Source organism: Nestor notabilis, unplaced genomic scaffold (genome assembly GCF_000696875.1).
Source record: "Nestor notabilis isolate BGI_N333 unplaced genomic scaffold, ASM69687v1 scaffold28202, whole genome shotgun sequence".
Taxonomy (NCBI): domain Eukaryota; kingdom Metazoa; phylum Chordata; class Aves; order Psittaciformes; family Psittacidae; genus Nestor; species Nestor notabilis.
Window position 1 is genome coordinate 1 of NW_009919164.1, and position 23,509 is coordinate 23,509.

The 23,509-nt window shown below is 38.3% G+C and overlaps 1 protein-coding gene across 1 annotated transcript; it reads left to right on the plus strand.

Annotated features, from left to right (window-relative positions):
• Positions 1-859: 859 nt before the first annotated feature.
• TEX9 (testis expressed 9) lies at positions 860-23,302 on the plus strand (the record flags this gene model as incomplete). The annotated part of the gene is made up of 10 exons (XM_010010118.1): positions 860-923; positions 2,443-2,513; positions 5,967-6,015; positions 7,005-7,087; positions 8,592-8,770; positions 12,191-12,273; positions 14,142-14,315; positions 18,552-18,686; positions 19,173-19,307; positions 23,225-23,302. Coding segments are annotated over 10 exons (1,051 nt in total), but the record flags the coding sequence as incomplete, so codon positions are not given.
• Between the last annotated feature and the right edge of the window lie 207 nt (positions 23,303-23,509).

Consider the following 23,509-nt stretch of genomic DNA (forward strand, 5'->3'; position numbering starts at 1 on the left):
GGCCGCGGGCGGCGGCCAGGCCGTGTCACCTCAGCCGCGTCCCGCTCCCCGTCCCGGCGGGGCTTACAGTGAACCCCTGTACCCGAACCCCTCAGTTAGCTCCGCCGAAGCGGAGAGGAGAGTACCACGAGCCATGTTTAACTGCGCCCGCCGCACACAGGCGGGCTGTGCGCTGCGCTAGGCCTCGCTTTGATCCCACAGCACTGGACACTAAACTTCTGCGTTTAAAACACTGACATTACTGTTAAATTATGAACGTATAAGTACTTAAGTCTTTAAAGAAAAAACAAACCAAAAAGCTTCAAAGCTCTAAAGCGTGTGACAAATGCAGTGAAAGTGATGTAGAAGCAGTCGCTGTTACCTGTGCTCAGGATGCACAGGGAGCCGTGTCTCACACTCAGTGACTCACACTGCGGGAGAGGCTGTGAAGTGAAGCATGCAAGAACACAAGCTTATGTTAACCTGTACATATGTATAGCGACACAGCTGAATTATGTGATCAAGAAATGTAGCTGTGCGTGATTCCTGTCCTAACCCTGGCTGCTAAGTATACTTAAGGACTGTGGTAAAAACAAAGCATGGAAGAAACGAAGCCGTAAAATGTGTATTAAGCAATGACATGGCCAAAACTCTTCACCTCTCAGAATTACAGTCTCAGCCTTACTATTTAATGGTATATAGATGACAGAAATCCAGGAAATTGTTGAAACAGCTTTGTTAATACTCTGAAGGGTATTTTGGTGTTTCTTTGTAGAAGTTCCTAAAATTTCACTTAGTTCAGGCAGTGGTACCCTCATGCTTACATTCATTTCTTTTAAATCTTTCAAAACCTCAGTGACGAACATTCTTACTCTTTCAGGCGGCTGAATGCAGAATTAGAAGCAAAAACAGAGAAACTGGTGCGACAGGCTGAAGAAGTAATGGTGAGTAGATTGTGCAGACTGTTACATGATTCAGCCTTGATTCACATGCACGCAGGGTCCAGTTTTCAAAAGAAATTATTTAATTATTTAGACAACTAAAAGCTTTTAATTTCTTTTTTTTCCCCCCAAGATTGTAAACTTCTACTAGGAACACATCCAAAACCAATTTTTATATAGTTCCATCAGGTAGTTAGATAACCACACAGATGCATACAGCATTTGCACAGATATACACATAAACCCACGTAAAATCTTAGCTGTTTAGGAAAAGTATCTGGGTTTATGTCTTAAATACTAAAAAAAAAAAACCAACTGAAAGAAATACAAAGAACAAGCAGCATAAATAGAAAAAATTTGGTTAGTAAGAAGAAAATCTTAAAACAGAAAAATTTCCTGTCTTTGTATTATCTTTTAACAGTGATGTGGCTGTTTAGCAGATAGAGTCAAGGCTTTATAGGAAACTTGGACAAATTAAAAAAAGGGAATGGGGGAGGTATGGTTTATGCCCAAAACAGTTTGGAGAAGGTGTTCTACGTATTAGATACATTCATTGTAAATGCACTCAATAAATAAGGCTTCAAGAGCAAATTATTAAGTCTTCAGGAAAGCTATACTTGTAGGCACCTTTCCTGCTGCTGAAACTTCCTTTTTATGTCCTGTGAAAACATACTCTTCTCTTGAGCAGTGACAAGCTGAGGCTAACTGCTTGGCATTTGAACAGAAGCAGATGAAACGGCCAAAATAGCATCTAGTCTCTTTCCTTTAAAAAACAGCAACAGCAAAACCACATGTTGGGTTTTTTTGTTTTGTTTTTTTTTCCCTTCTCCAAATACAGCAGAAGATCAAATATTCTTAGGACACTTAATATACCACATGGCACTGCCAGATTGCACAGATACACATTTAACAACAGGAGAAAAATACTCTCAGTTAAAAATGAAACAAAAAAGCCCCAAACTAAACAACCCCCCAAAAAACAAAACACCAAACAGGACAACTGCATTTTGTTGTGGATTATGCATTCTAACTGTAACTTAGCAGTATAGAAGCTATCTGAACATTCAGACTGAATTGTTCTCTGAAGTACATACAGCAATATCAGTGTCCAATTATAGTCGTTTTGAAAGAAGAAAGATTCATTTCTAAGGTTTATACAATATGGAAAATTGAAAAATTGTTCTACCTGCTGTGCGTTTGCTACTTCCTGTATTTCAGAGAAAAAGGAGGGAGGGTAAAAGTGTCTCAGATGATGCTAAATTGGGCAGTTTTACAGGCAAAAGGCAATTGCATATTGTGGAGCTGGAATAAATGATGGGATATAGCAATGACATTTTAACTTTTCCTCATCCTTTCCTGTGTTTGAGAAGTTCTTTTACACACTAGACTATAGTTTCCATAGTGGACTGGTGTTGTGATCTGTGATTTATTAATATGTAATTAATCTGTAATGGATTATATTACCCAAAAATTGACCTTTTTTTGTTTCTTTTTTTTCTTTTTTTTTTTTTTTTAAATAAAGAAAGGCCAAAGGGAGATACTGTCTAGACCAGGGTCAGTACAGACTGTGTCATCTGCAGATGACAAACAGAGGTATGTGCTTCACAACTGCTGCATATAATTGATGGGAAATCTTTACACTGATCCTGCACACCCTGCCTTGCTCCCTGGTCATGCTCCTGTTTAATCTATCTTTGCAGCGTATTGGATTGGTGGAGTCTCATTTTTTCCTATTATTTGAAACAATTTATGCTAAGTAAATGTTGTTCCTTGTTATTTCAAGGAAGACTTCGTTTTGAGGAAATGTTCTATCTAGGATGCTAAGTAGTGTTGATAACTGTAAAAAAGCAAGGTAAGGCAACAGGTTTATTCGCAGTACAAAGCACTAGACGGCAGTAGATGGTTTGTAACCAGTTCAGCTGACAAAGCGAATAAACAGATAGTGGTTCACATTTAACTTGGCCTAAATGTTCCTGGGATAGGAAGTGCTTGATTAAAAAAACCCAACCATACAAACAAACAAAAAAATCCTCTTCCACCCCCACCCCAACACACAGAAAAACCCAAGACAGACAAACATTCAGCTGCCACCCTCTGGAACTTGGGTATCATTACACTTCTGAGTCCGGCAGCTTTGGCCTGTATGAACGTACATACGGCTGTGGGTTTTGGCCTGTTAAATTCAAGCCCGTTAGCACTGCCGTGGATACATAGCTGTGTTTACTTAGCTGGTCGGGGCGTTATTATTTACTTAGTTGTTCAAGGGTTTGTATATTGACAGCACAGGAAGTGGGTGAATTTAAGATGGACTAATACACACTTTATCAAGGATCTGATCTGTTAGGTTCCTAAAGTTACAAAGCCACTAAGCTAGATAACAGAGATACAGGGCAAGACTACAAGGTGCTTCAAAAGTAAAGCAGTTGGGAAACTTAAAATAGTATATATGAAAGTCTGCTAGAAATGATGAAATAATTACTTCTGTGCAGAGCAAAAGTGAAACCAAAAAGTGAGGGTTTCTTTATGGCCGTAAAAGGGTTTTTCAGTACACAAAAAGTGTGACAGCAAGTCTGTGATAGAAGCCTGGCTATACCATAGAATCATAGAATAGTTAGGGTTGGAAAGGACCTTAAGATCATCTAGTTCCAACCCCCCTGCCATGAGCAGGGACACCACACACTAAACTATGTCGCCCAATACCATCAGAAGTTTGCTGCTGTAGTTAGTTAAAATTATTCCTGAGCTATTTGAAAGCCATATTTGTCAGCTGTAGAGGGGGGAAAAAAAAAAGAAACTCCATGTATTACCAGTATCATCATCCTTTGCAAACAAATTCTGGATCTTGCTTTAGTTTTATGTTCTGTTAAATTGATTTTGAACAGTAGAAGATTTTTAAGAACTTCAAACTAGAGTTAAGTTATAGGGCTGGTTTATGAAGTAATGTGATTGGAGGGTTCAGCCCCACAAAGGAGGTTAATAGCTTTGATGGTATGCATTTGAAATAAATGGGAGCGCTGGAAGAATTAAAAACAGATATTGGCAATTTGCATGTCAGAGAAGCAGCTGATCTACCAAGTACCTACGTAAATGAAAAACGCCTTAAAACACCTTAAAGCAACAAAATTTTTTTAATTTTAAAAAATTAAAATACCTTAAACCAACCACACTCTGTGTGCTGGCAGATATTTATGTGACAGAAGAATTGAAATCCATACTGTAGTGAAAAAAACCAGAAATGTGTGCTAGGAATTAGGCACACTGATTATCCATGAGTGAACATTGAGGCCATTCAATTAGATTAGTTCCAAGTATTTAATATTTAATTTAGATCTTTTTTTTTTCCCCAAAAAATTGTGCAAGCAGATAGACCATAAATCTAAAGGGAGCACTTGGGAGATTTTTGAAACATCCATTTGAAATTTCCATTGAAAGATGTAGTACAAGGGGAAAAAAGAAAAGATAGGTTTAGAGAAAAAAAAATCATTAAGCAAAGTGAAAAAAGGGCAACAAATGCAAGTTACTCTCAAAAGTCAGTGTGTGTTTTAAAATAGGTGGTTTTGGACTTTTTATTGCATTGTTTTTTTACAGAGAAACTTGAATTATGCAGAGACAAAGCAGCTCCAGTGACACCACACTGACATCAGCTTTTGTTTACACTTTCCCTCCGCAGAGTACTGCCAGGCTCATGGCGATGGGAACTGTGCGCATGGACAAGCATGCTATAGGCTTTGAATAGGATTAGCAAACACAAAGGGTTTGCTCATGCACATGCACCTCCTGTTTACATGCAGAGATGGAATTGTGAAACATTAGCTTCTGTTTCGGTGTTGCCACAATACTCCAGCTACTTACTTATATACCTTTGCAGGATTTACACATTCATTTCACTTACCACACAACTATAGAACTGTATTACGAGGTTTTAAAAATGAGTTGTCATGTGTGGGGAGGTGGAAATAAATCGTTAAGGTTAAACAAGTTTGAGGAATTCAGTGAACAATAAGGGTTTTTTTTGTTCCTGTTTTTTAAAGAAGGCCCTGAGACAACAGCCATAGCAGGAACAGATTAGTCTATTGATGGAAAGAACATTATTGTCTTCTTGAGTACAGAAAGCATTGTATTTTCATATATTTTTCAGAATAACATAAAACTGCTATTTCTATGGCAGCAAATCCTCACCTTCTGCATGCTCCTAATGCTAGCCAATAGGAAGGAAGCATGTGGAAAATAGGGTAAATAGACAAAAACTAATCATCCTATTCTTGAAGTCTGTTGCCAGCCACACACAGATGATTTCTCCAGTTGTGTTTTTGTTCATCTTGTTGCTGGTTGGTTGGGGTTTTTGTTGGTTTTTTTGGGGGGTTGGTTTTTTTGTTTGTTTGGGTTTTTTAATAAAATATGGAGCTTTGTGCAGATAATTCTTGTTGCTGAATGGATGTCTGTGAAATTTCTAAAGGCAATATCTAAACATTTGCTCAAATCAGCTGGGGAAAAAAATGAGGTGACTTGATGTGCCTAAATTTAAATTTTATTCCAGATCTTTTATAAGACAGCATTTTAATTGAAGTAAAAGAATTATAAAGGGTAGTAAAAAGGTAGCCTTTCAGTGCAATAACACAGATGCACCTAATTCATTCTGAAAGCAAAACCGAAAGCATGCTAAAACTTTCTGCTTTTTTCCCAGCAGAAAAATAATATCATTTAACCTGAAGTTCAGCTACTAAGCAGCATGGTTTTCAGCCAAATAAGCAGATAAGCAGCAGTCACCTGAATCGCAAGAGATTCAGATTGTGGTACCTAAGTGAACTGCTGTATTAGACACCCTCAACTCACCTCGTGATTTAGATAGCAAGTAAGGTGGATTGGAAACACAGAGAATGAGACTGAATTTATGATTGAACTTAGTATGTGTTCCTATCTTAGCTGTATTCATTTCAGACATATAAAATGTTATACTAATTCTGGCAGGAGGGTGTCAATTTTTATTGTAAAATGTTTGTTATACACGTTCAGTGATTTTTTAATTATTTTCATCTTTTTCTGCAGAGATCCACTCTGTCCTCAAGTTTCTTCTCTTACACACTCTCACACTAAGGTATCAAAGTTAAAACTATCCTGGTTCATTTGTCTTCTAGTATGATTTCCATGTATAACTTTTGGTTTTGAGGCTGTACTACACTGGGGACTTACATGGGTGGGAAGCCAAAAGGAAATGATGTTCAAAACCGTGCTACAGGAACTGTGTTACCAGGGTTTCTCAGTGCCACTGGTGGTTAAGTGGGCTTATATTTTATTCTTGTGTTCTGAGTTTCCTCTTCTGTAAAGCATTCACAGAAGTGTTCAGTGTTTGGAACATCAAATTAAGTGCAAAATATTAAAACATAATTAATTTCTTCCTTTCTCCTCTTTCCTTTCCCACCAGTATAACACTAAAGGCAGTGCTACTGTCTTCTAGGTGTAATAATAAACAAGTAGTCAAAATAACTGAGTACAGGAAAGGAAATAGAATGGGAAAAGGAGACTGAGAAATGGTCTCCAGTTACAATTACACTGAATCTTTTAGGAGGTGAGCTAAAACTTCCGAAATACTGTCCTTATTTATCAGAATAGAGTAGAAATTTTGTTTGGGTGAAAGTAGCAAATATATTGTTAGATCTTCCTTCTACAGGGAATTTGTAAGATGAGAATAAAATATGCATAAAGATAGCATGGTTTTGAAGGTATGAAAGTATGAAGTTCTAAAAGAAAGGCACTCTTGTGACAGCCCAGTAGTTAATAACTTGATGGCCAAGAGCCTTACTTATGCCTGAATTTATTATGAGTACGTGTGCGAAACCTCCCACAAACAACTGACTGTTGGATGTATTATGATTTGGGCTTATGGTCATAAAAGTAGCAAGATAAAAATGAGTGCAAATAAAACTGAAAAATTGTGCTTCTGAAAATTTGAAAAGTATCCTTGAGTCTAAATATGTGAAGAAAACAAACGAATTTCATGCACAAGGCACTAGGAAAAAAGGGAAAAAAGTAATTCCTAACTAATTAAAACAAAAATAAATCACTACTTTCTGAAAAAATTTGTAGCCAGCAAACAAGAAACATGCTTCCATGCCCATGGCTCAGAACAGACCGTACTCTGGAAATAAAGGGAAAAGAACAACTTCAAGGTATATATTACACACCTCTTTTTGACTGTAATAAAATATTTTAGTTGCTATTTTTGTCTATCAGGTTATTTTTATTCATGTATGCTTTTATATTTATATATACTTGTGTAAATAAATGTATCAGACTTTTGGTCCTGCTCAGACAGCTCCACCATGTAGCTATCTCTGCTCACCAAGAACATACCAGAAATTATTAGGGAACATGTGTGATTAATATTACAACAATTAAACTGTTGCTTTCTGCTCAAGCATTCTCAGGGCTGACAGTTAAATTTTAACTCAAGTGAAAGGATGCCTAATGAGCATACATGTGGGAAATACATAATCTGAATCAACCTGAGAGAGCACACTTAGGTGGTGCAGACTTATTTATGATCAGACTTGTGATGGGAAATAAGGCTCTCGAGTGTCTCCTCTATTTTGGTGAATCTTGGTCTCACAGGACAAGAGAGAGTCAGTAATAGTACTACAGCTTTCTGGAGTTTTAAGCTGAAAAGCTTCATCTCTGACGATAGCAAATTCAAGGCTGTAAAAGCAAGAAATGGAGATCTGGACGACAGGAAAGAGTAGTGAAATGCATAAAATCCTGGGAGCAAATTAAAATTGCCACAAGATACGGACAGATGCCAAAACAGGACGAAAACTGGCTGCAAGGTGGCAGAACATGTAATTGACACAGGCCGAGGTTGTCTTTCAGGACTTGGAAGTCACTTGTGGACCCTCTGGACTTCTCCTGGGCAGCTCAGGGGAGGCTGTCATGCTGGCACCACTACATGAGATTTAGAAGTGAAATTGTGCAGCTGCAGGGCCTTGGGTGCACCCAAGGTTGTGGGAGAAAGTTAGCAGCTAGGAGATTGGCAGCTGCACTGGGGTAAGGATATATTGGAGTAAGAATTTAGAAGCTTCAGCTCCTGTAGGAACTACTTCATCTTTTTATAAAAGAAAGACGAGGAGCTACCCTGTGTAGCAGTTGTGTCACACACCTTGTGTTTTGAGTTTATGAAAACTTTGGTATGCTGCTTCCAGGATCAGTGAAGTTTCCTAAGCCAGGCATAATGATACAGAAATTGTGGTAAGGTGGGAGTATAGCTAGAAAGGACAGAGTTCTGTCAGTTAAGATGCAGGGTGGGGGGAAATAGCTGAATTTAAGGCAAAGAACAGTAGCTAAAGCCAAGAGAACATTCCTGTTTCTTACTTTTACTCTGATTTAGTTATGAAGTTGTTGGATGAGAAGATCATGCCAGAATCTTCTCAGTAGAAAATAGTACTGGCTTCTCTGCCCTCTACATTATATGTAAATCACTGTAATTGTTTATGTGGAATGCAGTAAAGGAATCTTACATAAAGAAAATGAGAAATTGCCATCAATGTGTCTTTCATATGAATGCAAGCAATGAAGTTGCATTAGGTAAATAAATTTGCATTTTCTTAAAAATAGCAAATACACTATATTTTTGTAAATGTTAAATTATACACTTAAAATGTAAGGTCTGCTTTTTTTTAGCTCAAAAGTAAGAAACCTGGAAGCACAAAGTGCTGATGCTGTTGCAGTACTGGAGGATTGCACAGATTTTTCTTCAGCAAAAACAATAAGTAAAATTGAAGAAAAACTAGAGAAAGGAGGCTTACCAGATTGTCTAGATGATGATGCTATTCCAAGTGCTGGAAATGAAATTGGAGCAGGTAGGTTTCCTCCTGTGGGTAAGTAGTTTTATTTTTCTTTCCTGACTGTTAGAAATGGGTTCTCCTGCACAAAAAAATAAAGGAAGAGTTTCTGTAGAAATTAGAGGAAAAGTTCTAAAGCTCTTAAGTTAAAGGCAAAGGAAAAAGAAGGTGTTTCTTCTTTATGTAGTCCTAGAGAAAGATCAGGTCACATATGAATAATCATGTGAAGAAGTGAATTTTTATCTTGATTTCTACCTTTGTAGGAAGATATTTGAGTGGTTACGTATGTCAAATTTGTGCATAACATTTGATTCATTTTACTGGGGGAATAGAAAGATGTGATAGTAAGCTTCTATTTCCAAAAAGATGAACTTCCATCCTTTGCAGATTCTGCCCTTAGAGTTAAAAAGCTTTCTTCAGATCGGGGCTGCGGATCTTAGTAAGTAGCTTAAATGAAGTAATGCTTCAGTTACAGTGCTTGAATGAGAATTCTCCAGATACTTCTCCACTCCACATGGTGTGTTTATGTTTGTCCTAGAAACAGAGCAGGAAAGGGGATTGCAGCATTTGCCAGTGAAGCTAAAGGAATGATGCACATCTGTCTTTTTGGCTCAGGTATAATAAAAGTGAGTTTAGATAGTTTCTTACAATGCTAAAGCAAGCATGAAGTCAGAGATTCATTGCAGCAGTACAAAATGCCCCAAACCTCCTCTTTTAATCCAACAGTTTGAAGTAAATGTAGAGAACTAAATAGGCCCTTGTAACAGAGCAGCCTGATCCCTTAGTTGGAATCTCTCAGTAAAGTGATTCCTTGGGCTTATGTGCCTGTGGTAGAGTTTTTAGGCCAATGTGCTGGTAATGTTTGATAGCATTGTCCTTTCCCTGAGCTTCTTGCTGTGCTCATCTTGGACTTAGGTTCCATGTCTCTATTTCATGATCAGAGGTTGTCACAGTGCAGCCACTTTCTGCCAACACAGGATTTTACACATCATTTTTCTCAGGGCCTGCTTTTGTGGATTATAACTCTGCTCTGCAGTAAGAAGCAGTGATAGAAGCACACAGACACATAGAAGGCTGAACATGAAGCTCTATTTTTATCTAATATACCCACACACATATGAACAACATACCTGTGTTGTCACACTTCATGTTAGTAGTCTTCAAATATCTCAGAAATTCAAGACAACCATTCATACAGAACACCAAAACTTCCCAACTACCCCTTTCCTACCCGCTATTCCCTAAACTGTTAGTTACTTCATAAACTAAGACCATCCTATTAAGTGATACCCCTCCCTTTATCAGCCTCATCAGGTGATTAAAAGCAACCCATTAGGAAACTAATTGTTTAATTAACTTTATCTCTTGTGAGAATTCAAACTTGCTTTGGATCATAGCCACCTCCTAAAGCTGATCTGGTTCTAGCTGTGCTCTTGGATTTTCAACAAGGCTTACTGCTAAGTTCTCTTAATGACACAGAGCTGTCTAAGATGTAAGAGAAGTTGTCTGTGGACTAACTGAGTAAAACAGGAAACAAAATGGTAAAAAGATACGACCAGGTTTTGCAGGTAGTGGTATAGCCCTGGAGTGCCCTGCATGGAGCTTACGTTGTTCAATATACAGGAAAATAATCTGGAAAAAAATTACGGCTGGTAAAGAAATTTGTATATGAAACAACAACTTAGGCTAGTTAGAACTGACATTGAAGTGTTGTAGAGAAATCTCAGTATTGAGTGAGGTGATAGAATGTAGGTTTATGTTCAGCATTAAAGAGTGCAAAGCAATGCTGAAAAACCAGCTCCAATTACACCTTCTTCTGAGCTGGACTTTGTTCAGTTATTACCAATTGAGACATCTCCAAAAGCATAAACTTAATTCTTAACAGTGAAAAAGGCAAACTGATTATTAGAAATCCTTCAGAAGATAACAGAAAACGAAATATTGTACTGTTTGAATTACGCTGTTCTATATTTGATACTACCCCCATTCTTGAGTAGGACTCACAGTTCTGCACAGCCGTTCTCAAAACCAGGATCTAGAACTAGGAAAAATACAGGAAAGAATATATATGGTAGCAGTTGAAAGCATGGAACAACTTGAATTTGAATTTTCAATTTGAAAACAAAACAAATGAGGGCAGTATGAAATATTCCATAATGAAAACTGTAATGGGAAAGGGAAAGCTGTCTTTTTGTATGGCAAACACTAGTAAATGCCCCCTTAAATTGGATTTAAAGCAAGCTATACAAACTGTTTTTCTTTCACACAATGCATAATTAAATTAGCCAACTCATTGCCACAGGATATTGTGAATGCCAAACTACAATATATTTTATGAAGAAAACCAAACAACTTAATAGTATAGAAGTACATGAAAGAATGCTAAACTTGGTGGCTTCAATATGGTCACCATCTCCAGACAGCTACTCGTACTAGAAAGTAGCAAGGATGTAACAGGAGGAAAAAAGTTGGTTTGTATCTTGGTTTTTTGGTGGTGTTTTCCTAAATTCTACTTAAAATTGGCCTCTGCAGAGTTACAACTTAAACTGCAATTGGCAGTTAAGGGAAATTAAAATTCTTTTAATTTCACTCAGTGAACACATGCAGCCAGCCATCCCTTCACATGCAGCTCCTGATAATCCTCCACTTTATTCTTTTCCCCTTGTACCTACTGTGAATAATGGTTATTCCTACGTTGCTCAGCTTGATCACTCCTACTGTTCCCATGCTTTGTGTCTGTGCAAGTTCAGGGGGAGTTCCTTGTGAGTGATCTGGGGAAAGGGTGGGGAATACATAGTAAAAGAACGTAAGTGTTCACACAGAGCTTATTTTGTCATGACAGTAGTATGTTTCTTAGCTGTCCAAGAGCAAGCAAGTACTTCATTTGGAAAAAAACATCTGATTAAATTAATTTGATTTTAGACTATTAATTGAATAATGTTAGCAGTGTACTTTGAAAAAGCATAGTTACTCTCTGGGAGGCGTTTACTTGTTAGGAGGGTTTTGCAGTCTACATTTAATTCCTTATGAACAGTTTAAAACTACTTTGGGTGTAACTACACAAATTGCAACTACAGATTGATTGCAGTGTAGATATACCCTACAATACAGTTTTCTTGACTTCAATCTCAAGGAATGCTGTAATGTATAGCATAGTACACCAAAAGTTTCCAGTAAGTTGCAATTTTGAGAATTATGAGTCTTTTAAAGATATTGAGTTCAGTTATTAAAAGAAAAATTTATACAAAGCTTTGCCAAAGAGTGAGAAACTTGAAATATTTATTTAGAAAGCTGAGTTTTTATTTGCCACCTTCTCTTAATAATTAAAACGTGTTTTTAAAAACAAGATGAAAGTGAGTTCTTACATCAGTCTTGCTTCTTTACCGCATTGAATAATGAGTACTTGTGGATATTAAATGCAACTTTTTATGTTCACAGAAGCTCAAGTAAGATTTCTTAAGGCAACGTTACGTGTTACACAAGAAGAGCTGGCTAGTGTAGTGTGTGAATGCAGGAAAAAGGTACGAGCTGTTTTCTTGTCTGTAGAAACAGAATAAGCTCCCCTTTAACAAATAATCACAATGGATAATCAGAGGATTGTATTTGGAATTACATATTTGGGCAGATCAGGCTGAAGTTAAGGCATTGTGAAGCTGTGCTGGTGTTTTACTGTTAGTGTATACAAGTGAGTTTTAGGATCTGCACTGTCTGGCAATATGTTTTCAGGTAATGCTTAAACATCTCTTGAACTGTAAAACCTTAAATAGTTTGTGTCTGCCTGCCAGAGGGATCACCTATTTTTCATGTATTTGTAATCAAGGAAGATTTTTGAACTACCTTTCCATTTTCCACGGTTACATCATTCTTAGTTGTAGTCTCTCAACTTCAGAATGCTTTTTTGCACCTATTCCTCAGGCCCAAATGTGATGGTCACATTCAGAATATATGGCAAACCACCTATATTTTTTCTCTAAAGCTTTTAATTTGGAGTTGAGGAGCAGGATGATATTAAATAAGTTTTGCGAGGTAGGTACCTGGAGAAAATCTTTGGAAGGAATTAGATTTTGGTATTTTATATCTGTACTTTGTCCTTTATTTCACTTGTATCAATACAGGTGCTTCTGCATCTCAATACATTGATGCCGTGAGCAGGAGAAAGTTGTTATTAGATTTTAAAGACATTTTCATTTTCAAATCAAATATAATTTTGTCAGTAGCTACTTAACTTCATAATTTCAGTCCAAAAATACCACAGAATTCTGTTACTATAGCAGGTGACAGAGGATGACCTGGTACTTATTCTTGTCCTGGTCCCATAGCACTCTGTATCTAAACATATCATTTTGGGTTCTAGTTTCTCTGGTCTGAAAATAACTTAATTACGTTCAGAAGGTCACAAAAATTTCATACACACAAAGCCTTGAGGTAGATTCTGGTTTTGTTCCAGTTCACAGTCCAGTTCTAAGGAAGCAGTAAATCTGGTTTAAGTCTAAAGAACTAGGAGTTTCTGAGGTGCGTGTGGGCACATGAAACTTAGGGTAAAGCACGTATTTCCCAGGTGAGAAGCATGTATTCCTAGCTGCTGGGAGAACAGGAGAGGAAGATCTGTTTTCATGGAAATTCCATTTCTCTGTGTGCCTTGATTTCTTTTGCTTAAAGGAATGAAGGGCATAATGTATCTCTGAAATAACTTAACATTAATATTCGCTTATAATGTTTAAAAGGTTAGAAAAGAAAAATGCATTGAAATTATAATGCTTAATGTGGGATGTAATTGCCAGTAGGTCATGAATCTAATACAGGATTCACTTGATGTTAAGAGAATCTTGAATTTGAATACTTGATGTATCCTGGATCATTAGCTTGCTTTTAAGTCAAAACCAGATAATCTCCTAAACCATAATGGATTGATTTATCAGTAATTATATTCTTTTTCCCAGAATTTTTCCTAATGAGTGCATTTAGCTATTCTTGCAGAAGTGTCACAAAATACCAAGGTGCCTCTGTTATTCATACTATTCTATAACATTTTCATAGGTAGCTCTCAAAACCTTTGACCTATGCAAAATTAAATGTTTTACATACTGCTATAAGACAGTTCCAAGTAAAAGACTGCAGAAAATTAAATGAGGAAAGTGTTCCTATCTTTTGGGTTGTTGTCCTGGTAAATCAGTGTTTTGTTTTCTTAGTTTCTCTTAGTTCCTTCCTCTCTCTGAAACTGTTGTGAAATCCATCAAGAAGGATCTTTAATGATTTTTAAAATAGTGATCGCCATATGTACAATACGTGTATTTTTACTGCCTCTTATTTACAGAATGTTACTATTGCATTATCCTGCTGCTTCCTTGCAATAATCAAGTTCAGGTGTCTGTTAATTACTGTCAAACAGGATGATGAAAATCAGAATCTAAAGTCTCAGCTTAAAGAAACCGAAGAAGAAAACGCCCGACTGCAACGAACCATCAGTGCACAACGTTCTCTGAGTGAGAAGTACAAGGCGTTGTCACAAGAAGCAAGCAGAAAAAGTGAAAGGTTACAACAAGAAGTGACTGCACTAGGAAAGGTATTACAGATGTTAGTCTCATTTGTCTCACAAAAGGGGAAAAACACTGCATCACATTCTCCTAGCTTCATAGATACGTATCCACTGATCCCATTAGTGTCTCAGTCTCTGATAATAGTTTTAGAAATTGTAATTTTAAATGGTCTTACCACTTTTTCAAAGGAAGAAATAGTTCATTTTGTGAATTGCTTTTCTTCTGCTTCTACGATCATATATTTCTGTATTTTAAAACAATTAAGTTCTTGTGTAAAAGACCTGCAAGAGACAAACCAGCTATTTCAGAAACCGGTGTCACATTCACAAAGGAATCTTGAAAAATACAGGGAAATTTTATTTTGCTGGTTTTAATTATAACTGCCAAAAATTATTACTGGTAATAAGAATTTTAGCGTAAACTGTAGAACCTGGTGAGCTTTAAAAAACAAACCAAAACCTCACCTGTGGCTTACACTAGTGTCTTCTGCAGGTAGAGAAAAGGATGTGTCTTTGGGCTTGAAAACGAACTAATCAAAATTAACCTGTCTCCTGTGTAGGCCACATATGCAAATTTGTATACGTGCCTAGTTGTAGCAGATGGCTGCATACACAGCTTAGCCTGTTTGGAACTTCACCTAAGAGCAGCATGTAGTTTAATTACTCAGAGTGGGAGAAGTTGACTTCACAATCCTGTGATACATGTAGTATTGTGTAGCACATGTAGTATAACCAGGAGAATGTTTCACTTAAAAAACTGGGGAAAACAGAACACAACTCCTACTTCCATTAAATCATATTACACATTTGTATAGGCAGGCTTTCATCTTAAGCTTTCTAGTTCTGGCATTTTAACTTACAATCTAAATTTTGTAGTTCTAGCATTTTTAAAATGTTTGAAGTTTGTGTTCTTTTGTGCAGATACTTGGAGGTTTTAAGTTCCCTCAAATAAATACCCTGATGGTTGATTCTGTCAGGAAAAAATATTCAATGAAAGTACTCATATTGTTCATCAACTCACAGTCAATAGGACTAAGAGATTTACAAAGTCATTTAGGCCATTCTCTTAAACCAAGACAGGACAGATTATATCCAAACCCACCTGGAGATAAGTTTGTTTAACGTACACTTAAAGCCTTCCATGATGGCGATTTCCATAATTTCCTCAGACAGTCTATGCTGGTTCTTATTCACAGCCACAGTTAGAAAGTTTATCCCAGTATTTAGATGTCTGTTGTGATGCAAAGTTTATTCATGTCTGCTCTACAGCTGCTGTATCCAGAATATGGCCACTATGGTCACTGCTCTGGATTTACCACCCTCAGTTGCTTCAGTTGTTCCTAATAGGTTGTGTTTTCTAGAATTTCTCAAGGTTACTGGTCAGGCACAAGCATGACAAATAGTGGTACTTCTTTAAATACCCAGGCAGCAAAAAAAGGCAAGTGTATGTAATGAATGTTCTCTGCTAATGCAGAAGTTATTTTACATACATTTTTTCCTGATATAAAAAAATACCTATCTACCAAAACCATGCATTCAAAAATAATTTTGCAGAAACTGCTTAAATCTCCTGTGGACTTGGCAATCTGAAAACTGTTTTATTCTTTAGTTATGAAGTATTATTCAACACCATGTAATTAATGTAGCTGTAGATTAATTCTAGACATACGTTTAAACATAATTTCCCGTGAACATGGGCCTGAATTTGTACTGCTGCGCCCATAGACTCTCAAAACTCATACTTCCAGTATAGAGAAAGTATAGTTGAGATGATAGCACAAACGTTAGCTCTGATTTTGGGGCTTTTATTGCTTTTGTTGCGATTTCTGTTGCAATGTAAGTGATAGAAGACTCCGGTTGTGACAGATGCTTTCCCAAGCTCCCTCAGGTTTTCCACGATTTCTGCAATTTCATTAATCCCCCAGCTACTTTTCCTTTTACGTGCCTAGGCAAAGATGCTCACCTCGTTTTCACAAATTACCTAAAACATGGCAATTAGTTTATTTTTACCTCTCATTCTTTTGGTGATTGGTCTCTGTGAATATTTCTGCCGGAACACCCACCTCGGGCAGCAGTTGAGTGCTGATGCTCCACGAATCTTCCACCCTCTTCTTTCCCACATCTTCTTTTTTCTCCATCTCATTGATCTAATAAATGACATCATCTTTTCTGTCTTTTTTCACTGCCTGTCTACAAGAACATTCTTTCCTCTATATTCTCTCTCACTTGTTAATTCAATCTGCTGTAGTGTTAGATAAAGATCAGGGAAACACCAAGGTTGTTCTTTTACTCCTTTTAAGGCTTCCTGCAAGGGTTTTATAATTTGCGTTGAAGGAGGGCTTGACGTTAAGCAAACATCATCTCTCAAATGTTTTTGGGGGTGGACAGGTGTTGCTGAGCTTTCTAAAGATAGAAGTGCTGCATATGCTTGCCACTGGGAGGAAAGCAAGCCTGCTGGGTGGGTTACTTGTGGATGAGCTCCCTGGTGTCACAATCCCTACTGATATTTAAGTGCCTCTGCTGTGCCAGAACAGGGGAGACAATCCAGAGATGGAAATGGGATGCAGTTTTAAAACACAGTAGTGTGCTTCCCCCCACCTCCCCCCAGAGAAACATTATATGAGAAAATTAATCCAGCTTTTACTTAAAGTATTGGAGAATTGGCAGAAACCTTGCCTACTTACAAAGTAAAATACTTACGTTAGGCATTTTTAAGATTAAAAACATCCTCACTAGATGACTTGAAAAAAATATCCTTGATAAGGTATTATGTATGACAGGAAATGTCAAAAGGCCCTAAAAGAATGACTAGAATTCTTTCATTAAATGATATGATTAGCTGATATGTAATTTGCATTGCATGCAGGCTGTGGTTTTGGTCATTAAATGCTTGGAAGGCTGCATACCAAAGCTGTTCGTATTAATGCAAAATAAAGTACGTAGCACAAAAGATGTAGTTGACTCTATTTACAGCTTCATCATCTTGATACAAGACAGATTGGTTTGCAGGCTGTGCAGCTTGTTTTCTTTGGGTCAGGCTCCAGCAAATGGATTTGCATTCCCTGCTGATGCAGGTGCTGCAGGGGGGCTCTGCTGCTCTACTGGCTGGGCTCTTTCCCATCTGGTTTGTAATCAGTCAGATGGACAGGTTAGCGACAAAATAAAAACCTTGAAGCAACATCTGGTTTTGTGGACTCTTAGAGGAGGCACATTCACCAACAGGATTTTGGAGGGCCAGTGAGATGCATCTTATTCTCCTGTTTTCTTCATCCATTTTAGAGAAGATTGTGAGCTTCGCAAAATTACCCGTTCCCACCGTAACTTTACCATCATGTCTTTACTGCACACACTTGTCAATAAGGACGTATTTCTTGGATAAGTCATGTGGAAATCACAAGTAACCACCACAAGAGGTGGTGTGAAATCGAGGAAATACAGCAATTACTCAGAAATAAGGCAGTCTGAGGGTAAAAGGTTAACAACAAGCACCCTCTCTACCCTGATTTGCTTAAAAGAGCCTGTGCCTATTACTAAAACTTTGATAGTCTTTGCAAAAAAAAGTCTTGCTTCTTTTTCACAAATGACAAGATGTTCTCTTTCTGCCAGAATTGTTTATTTCTTCTACTTTGTCTTTCATCTATGTTCCCTGATCTTTAATCTCACTATTCCGTTCCTCAGCTTGGTCTCTTTTTCTCATTTCCCCCACATACAGCACTTTGAAATACTATCATCAGAGACAAGAGGGAACGGTTCTGATTATTGCTGTAATCACTCTAAGAGCTATTTTCTGCTAGATTAAATAGTTCCTCCCTTTAGCCACCTTCAGGAGGCTGTTCTAACTTTCTGTTGGTAGTTGCATGTAGTGATCTCTGGGGAAGAGAGGTAAAAGGAACAGGTAGGAGGGAGCAGCTGGAGATACCAGCCACCCTTCCAGAGTCTGCCACAGAGGGCACATACCAGTGGGTTTTTTCTGACTGAGCATACAGGTTTTTCAGTCAATCCTGTGGTCTTACATGATCAGCTCCACAATTACTCTAAGAGAAGTTTAAAACAAAGATTATAAAGATCCCTTTTCAAGATTTCAGAGGAGAAGGGGATGTTTTAATGGTGGAATTAATTGTCTTTGAGACAGATTCTGTCTGCAGGCCAAAGAAGACTCCTCAGTTTTCAAGGGTGAGCCTTGCTGTAAATGTGTGTCTATATGAGATTCAGTAAAATAACATTATTCATAATGTTTGTTTTGATTCTTTGCTTCTTAAATAGGAATTGGAGAATCTAAAGCGTGTACAGAAGCAAGCCACAACCAGTCAGAGTGCAACAGAGGTTCGCTTAAACAGGGCCCTGGAAGAAGCAGAAAAGTATAAAGTGGAGCTGAATAAACTGAAGCAAAGTAACAAGGTACAGTGGCTCAGGAAAACAAGTTGTGATCTGTAATCGCTGGGTGATGCTAGAAAGAGACAAAAGGCCCAATCAGCTTTGGAAGCATCATGTTTTGTACAGATAATCCTGAAATTAGCTTAGAGCAAGTCACCAAAGGGCTTGGTAAGTTATCTCAGCCAGTGCTACTGCAACCTATGCAGGAGGAGGAAATGTCCAGAATAAAGTTACCACCTTTGTGATTGTCCCCATTTGTGTGAAAATTAGATGTGCTCAGAAAAAGGGAGAAGTACCCATATACACCTGATACATACACAGGCAAACCACAGCTTTATCTTTGAGATTTCATTTTTTAGGTATTGATGTGGAAATATTGTGATTAATCCCATTTCTCTTCAGGAATGTCACATGTGGCTGCTGTTTGTCATTTTGTTACGTAATGCCAATTTCATTGGTTAAAGCACCACTTCCACAAATTACGGATTTCTCCTTTCCTTCCTATGGTAGGATGCAGCTAACCAAGAACGCAAAACAATTGAAGAATTAAAAGCAGAGAAAAAGAAACTGCAGAAGCAAAAAGAAGAGCTAATGATGGGTTTTAAAAAGCAGTTAAAGTTAATTGATATTTTAAAGAGACAAAAGGTAAGGACCAGGTACTGTTCTATTTCAGTTTACAGTCTCTAGCTAAATATGTCTGTTGTCAGGTAAGGTAGTCATGTGAACTGGAGCCCCAAGACTGGGAGGTTTCAGTGCAAGGCAGCAGCAGCCTCACTTTTTTTAGTGCATATTGCTGACATCTTGCTTTATAGCAGAGGCTGCTCTGCTTTTGAATTGACCCCGTTACTAACTTGGAGCATATCGTGTCATGGTGATGCTGACAAGGTTTAGGACCGAGAGTATCTGTTTGTTCAAGAACAAATACTGTTCCTGTAATACCAGGAGCTCCCTTTGCTGCTCTGTCAGTAAAACCAATTTTAGCAATTGAGATTTTCTTTTTAGTTCCCCACCTCCCCCAGCCTATTACTTGTTGTAACAGCGTGCCCTGTCAGGAGTGAGCCATTACGTTTTAGACCTACATTCTTCCCGAGTGCTCAAAGTGTGTCCTTCTCTATCAACACTGTGTTGATATTCTGAGGTGTTCTGCACATGTACAACCCTGCCCAGGTGCACATCTCTTTGTGTGTCAGACAAAAAAAGAAAGAAGAAGAAAAAGGTGAGAGAGTACTTATCCTAGATGTGACTTTACTAGACTGGACAAGGGGAGTTGATCTCCTTTTGTAATTCCTGGAATATCATGGATGCTTTGAATCACAAAGGATGTAGTAACATCTATGTGGCTGTTCCCATCCACCCTGCACTCGCAGGTAGCCTTATTTTGAAAGGCATTTGAGTCTACATTCATATCTCCCTCCATCCCTCTCCCTCAGAGCATAAAAGGGAGGGCAGGGGTGACTGCCTTTCAGTTTCTTTAGCAGCTGAAGCTGCAATTAAAAAGAAGATAGTAGCATACTTGCTGACAATTCATGCTGAACCATCAGCAATACAGCTTTCACAGAAAAGGTGTTTCAGCAAAAAGTGGATTAATGCTTCAGGTAGAATATAGCTAAGAAGGGATTTACTGTTGTATTCAATAAAGCTATACTGATGTCCCTAAAAGGAGGGTTGTTTTACTTGGAAAGAGGAACCTGGGACACTACAGAGTGGGTAAATACCTTGTATTTCTCAAAATACATTTTCAGCACAGACCTGTCAAATGTGCTTTGATGATACAAATTGAAAGAACCTATGAGTTTACATGAAAGAAAATTAAAGTGAAGGGAGTGCATACTATACATGTTGCCCAAATCAGTTTTCCACTTACTGATGCATTTAGGCCTTACTAGTTCCATCACACCTTTCACTTACCCAACACTGGGGCTGCATGCTGTCATTTCTATCAGCATTTCCTTCTGAGGCTGCACAAGACACACGCAGTCACAACTGACTGCACAGGATCTGTACCCCTCAGAGTGGTTCGCTGCTAATTGCTTACTCTGTTGAATCTAGTAACATTCATTTTGGGATGGAGTTAACTGCTCTTCTTTCTGCACTCTCAAAACAAAGCTGTTGGAGAATTAGCACAAGCAGTGTCCGGTGACTTGTTGAGCAGAAGCACCTTAGAATGGCCAGCCTCTGTGATAAGAAAACTGAACATTTTATTTACCCTTTGAGCACTGCAGTGATCACCAGACATTTTGTAAACACCCCAGAAGCTGTTGAGCCCCCACCAAGGAAGAATAGTTCTGTATGAAGCAGCAGCTTCATGTAACAAAATACACATATTTATCTTAAGAACTGGGAACTGCGATGGGGAAATACACCCTTGAACCTGGAACGCCTCTCCAACGCAGGATGAGGGAGGGGAGGTAACTGGAACAAGAGAAACTGGGGCTGCTCCTGCATTAGCAGTGGAACTTTTCTGGTGGTAGCAGGATGCAGAGGAGATCTTGGGGATTAATCTACCAGAAATCGTGCTAGCTTAGCTTTTGGCCAGCCCTTCGAGCTCTTTGTGTTTGAGAATTCCCTCAAAATCTACTCTATACGTGAGGTAGCTCATTATCCTGTAGAACATGAATTCATTGAAATGGGTGTCAAAGAGCAGACTTGGACCATGAACCAAAACCACAGTCTCAGATCAACTTCACAAAACTTCATTAAATATATTTAATGAAAAAAATTTATGAATACTCCATCAGAACAGCAGAAAGTAGAGGAAGCCACTTACCTTTTCTTACAGAAATTGTTATTTACTCAGAAAAGAAGGATGTTTTTAGTTGCTCTTTCAGACCAGGCTATGACTGAAGAACCTCACAGAGAATGGTGCTGACTCTGCCTCCTGTAGCTTCTGGCAAGAGGCACAGGGGAAGGGCAGCGGAAGCTCCCATGTGCTCCACCTGTGCAACTACACAGAGAACTTCGAGTCTGCTTCACACAAACCTCTTGTTGAATTAATGAGGAAAACCTGACTTGGGCCTTTTGTGCAGTGTTTGTGTGGCAGATTCAGGTGCACGTGGCAGATTCAGGTGCACGTGGCAGATTCAGATGCCCGTGGCAGACAGAGCTAGCCCAAAGGTGAGGATGTGAAGAATGGCAAGAGGGAAAAATCCCCAAAAGGTGTTAAGTATCAGTGGCAGGATGAGCAGCAGCTGGTGGCAGGGAGCTGTGCGTGTGCCAGGTGGTCTCTACAGACCACTCTCTGCTTGTCTTAAGAATTTAATAGGAAGTCTTGGTTTTAAAAAGGATTAAGGGAAGCTAGTCTGAGCTTTACAGAGCTGGAGGGTGTTACACTCCCCCTGGGAACAGCAATACTCGCTGTCGTCCTTTTGAACTGGCAATAGGTCTATGTATTAGACTGTGTATGTCAAAAAACCACCCCAAACCCCAACACAGCAGACTTTTTGGAGACATGAATTGTTTCCTATTCTTCAGAACATAACCATTTTATTAAAATTTGCAGTAAAAACTATTTAGCTGGGACAGTTTCCTTTCCACTTTGAATGATGATAGGTAAAGAGCTGATGCTGCAGTGTGGTGCTGAGCATGTGTGGCCTCTGCTGTGACATCAGCTGGATGGAGCCCAGGGAGCTTTCAAGGCTTCCCAACTGCTGTGCCTTTTTGATTGGCAGTTCTGTGCAGATACACTGACTGTTTAGTACTTCTTTTCTCATCAAACAACAATGATCTTGGTGACATTTTTCCAAGCAATTGTATTATTTGAACAGGAAATAGATTTGTTCAGAGTTTAAAAGTCCTGCTTGTTCTTTTCACTGAAAAGCGTTGCTTTTAATGAGCTATATTCTGTGTAGCAGGAATAGAAATGCAGACTCCTGAATGATTTTTAAACATGTGCATATGTACATGTGGTTGTGGGGTGAGTGTATGTGCCATAATGGACCACAGATGTAGGGTGTGATACGTGGCAACACAGCACCAGTGGTCAGTTCCAGGCATTTCTTGTTAAGGTACAGTAAAGTTACTCTTTGTTTTATGCTGATTGTTAATTTTTAATGGTGTTATTTTGTTAAAATCCTCATTTAACATTAAATCATGCATATTAGCATGCTGAATCTTAGTGATGCATTTGATTTCTGATGGCTTTAAAGTGCATCTGTGTATCAATCAAAAGAGCATCTACCAGTTTTCTTCCAGATGTTCTTCAGAGGCCACAGGAGCTGGCAGATTTTCAGGAATCTCCATGCCTCACAAAAAAAAAGAGGTATTTGTAAAGCAATATAAGGAGCTCGGAAAAGCTATTGGTCCTCGTTTACTAGAGCTGCAGGTGCAATGTTTAGCACAAAAGTTACCACATTATCTTCTACACTAGAAATTTTTGCAGGAAAAATAGAAGTAGCTGCTTCAGCTGGAACAAGGGAACATCCACCCAACCCACAGTACAAAAGCAAAAGGAATGATCGATTTGAGGCCCCTTCCAGCTGTCCCAGTTAGACAGGATTTTGTACTGGTCACTCACACTGTTCTACCTTCTGCTCCTACGTTTATTTCCTTTCTTTCTTTTTAAGATGCACATTGAAGCTGCTAAGATGCTTTCTTTTACTGAAGAGGAGTTCATGAAAGCTCTTGACTGGGGAAATCATTGACTCCATAAAACCAACTTCCGTTTGGAATAAGAGTTGGATGGTACAGTATTTTGGCACCATATAGGAATGCTTGTTAATAGTTACTACCTGTATATCCCAGTGAATTGATCTTGTTGGTTTTGCTTATGTTTAAATTGTTTAACTCCTGTAAGCCTGAGAGCTTGTGTTGCATTATCACATGAAATACAAACCTCTACTGAAGTTTCA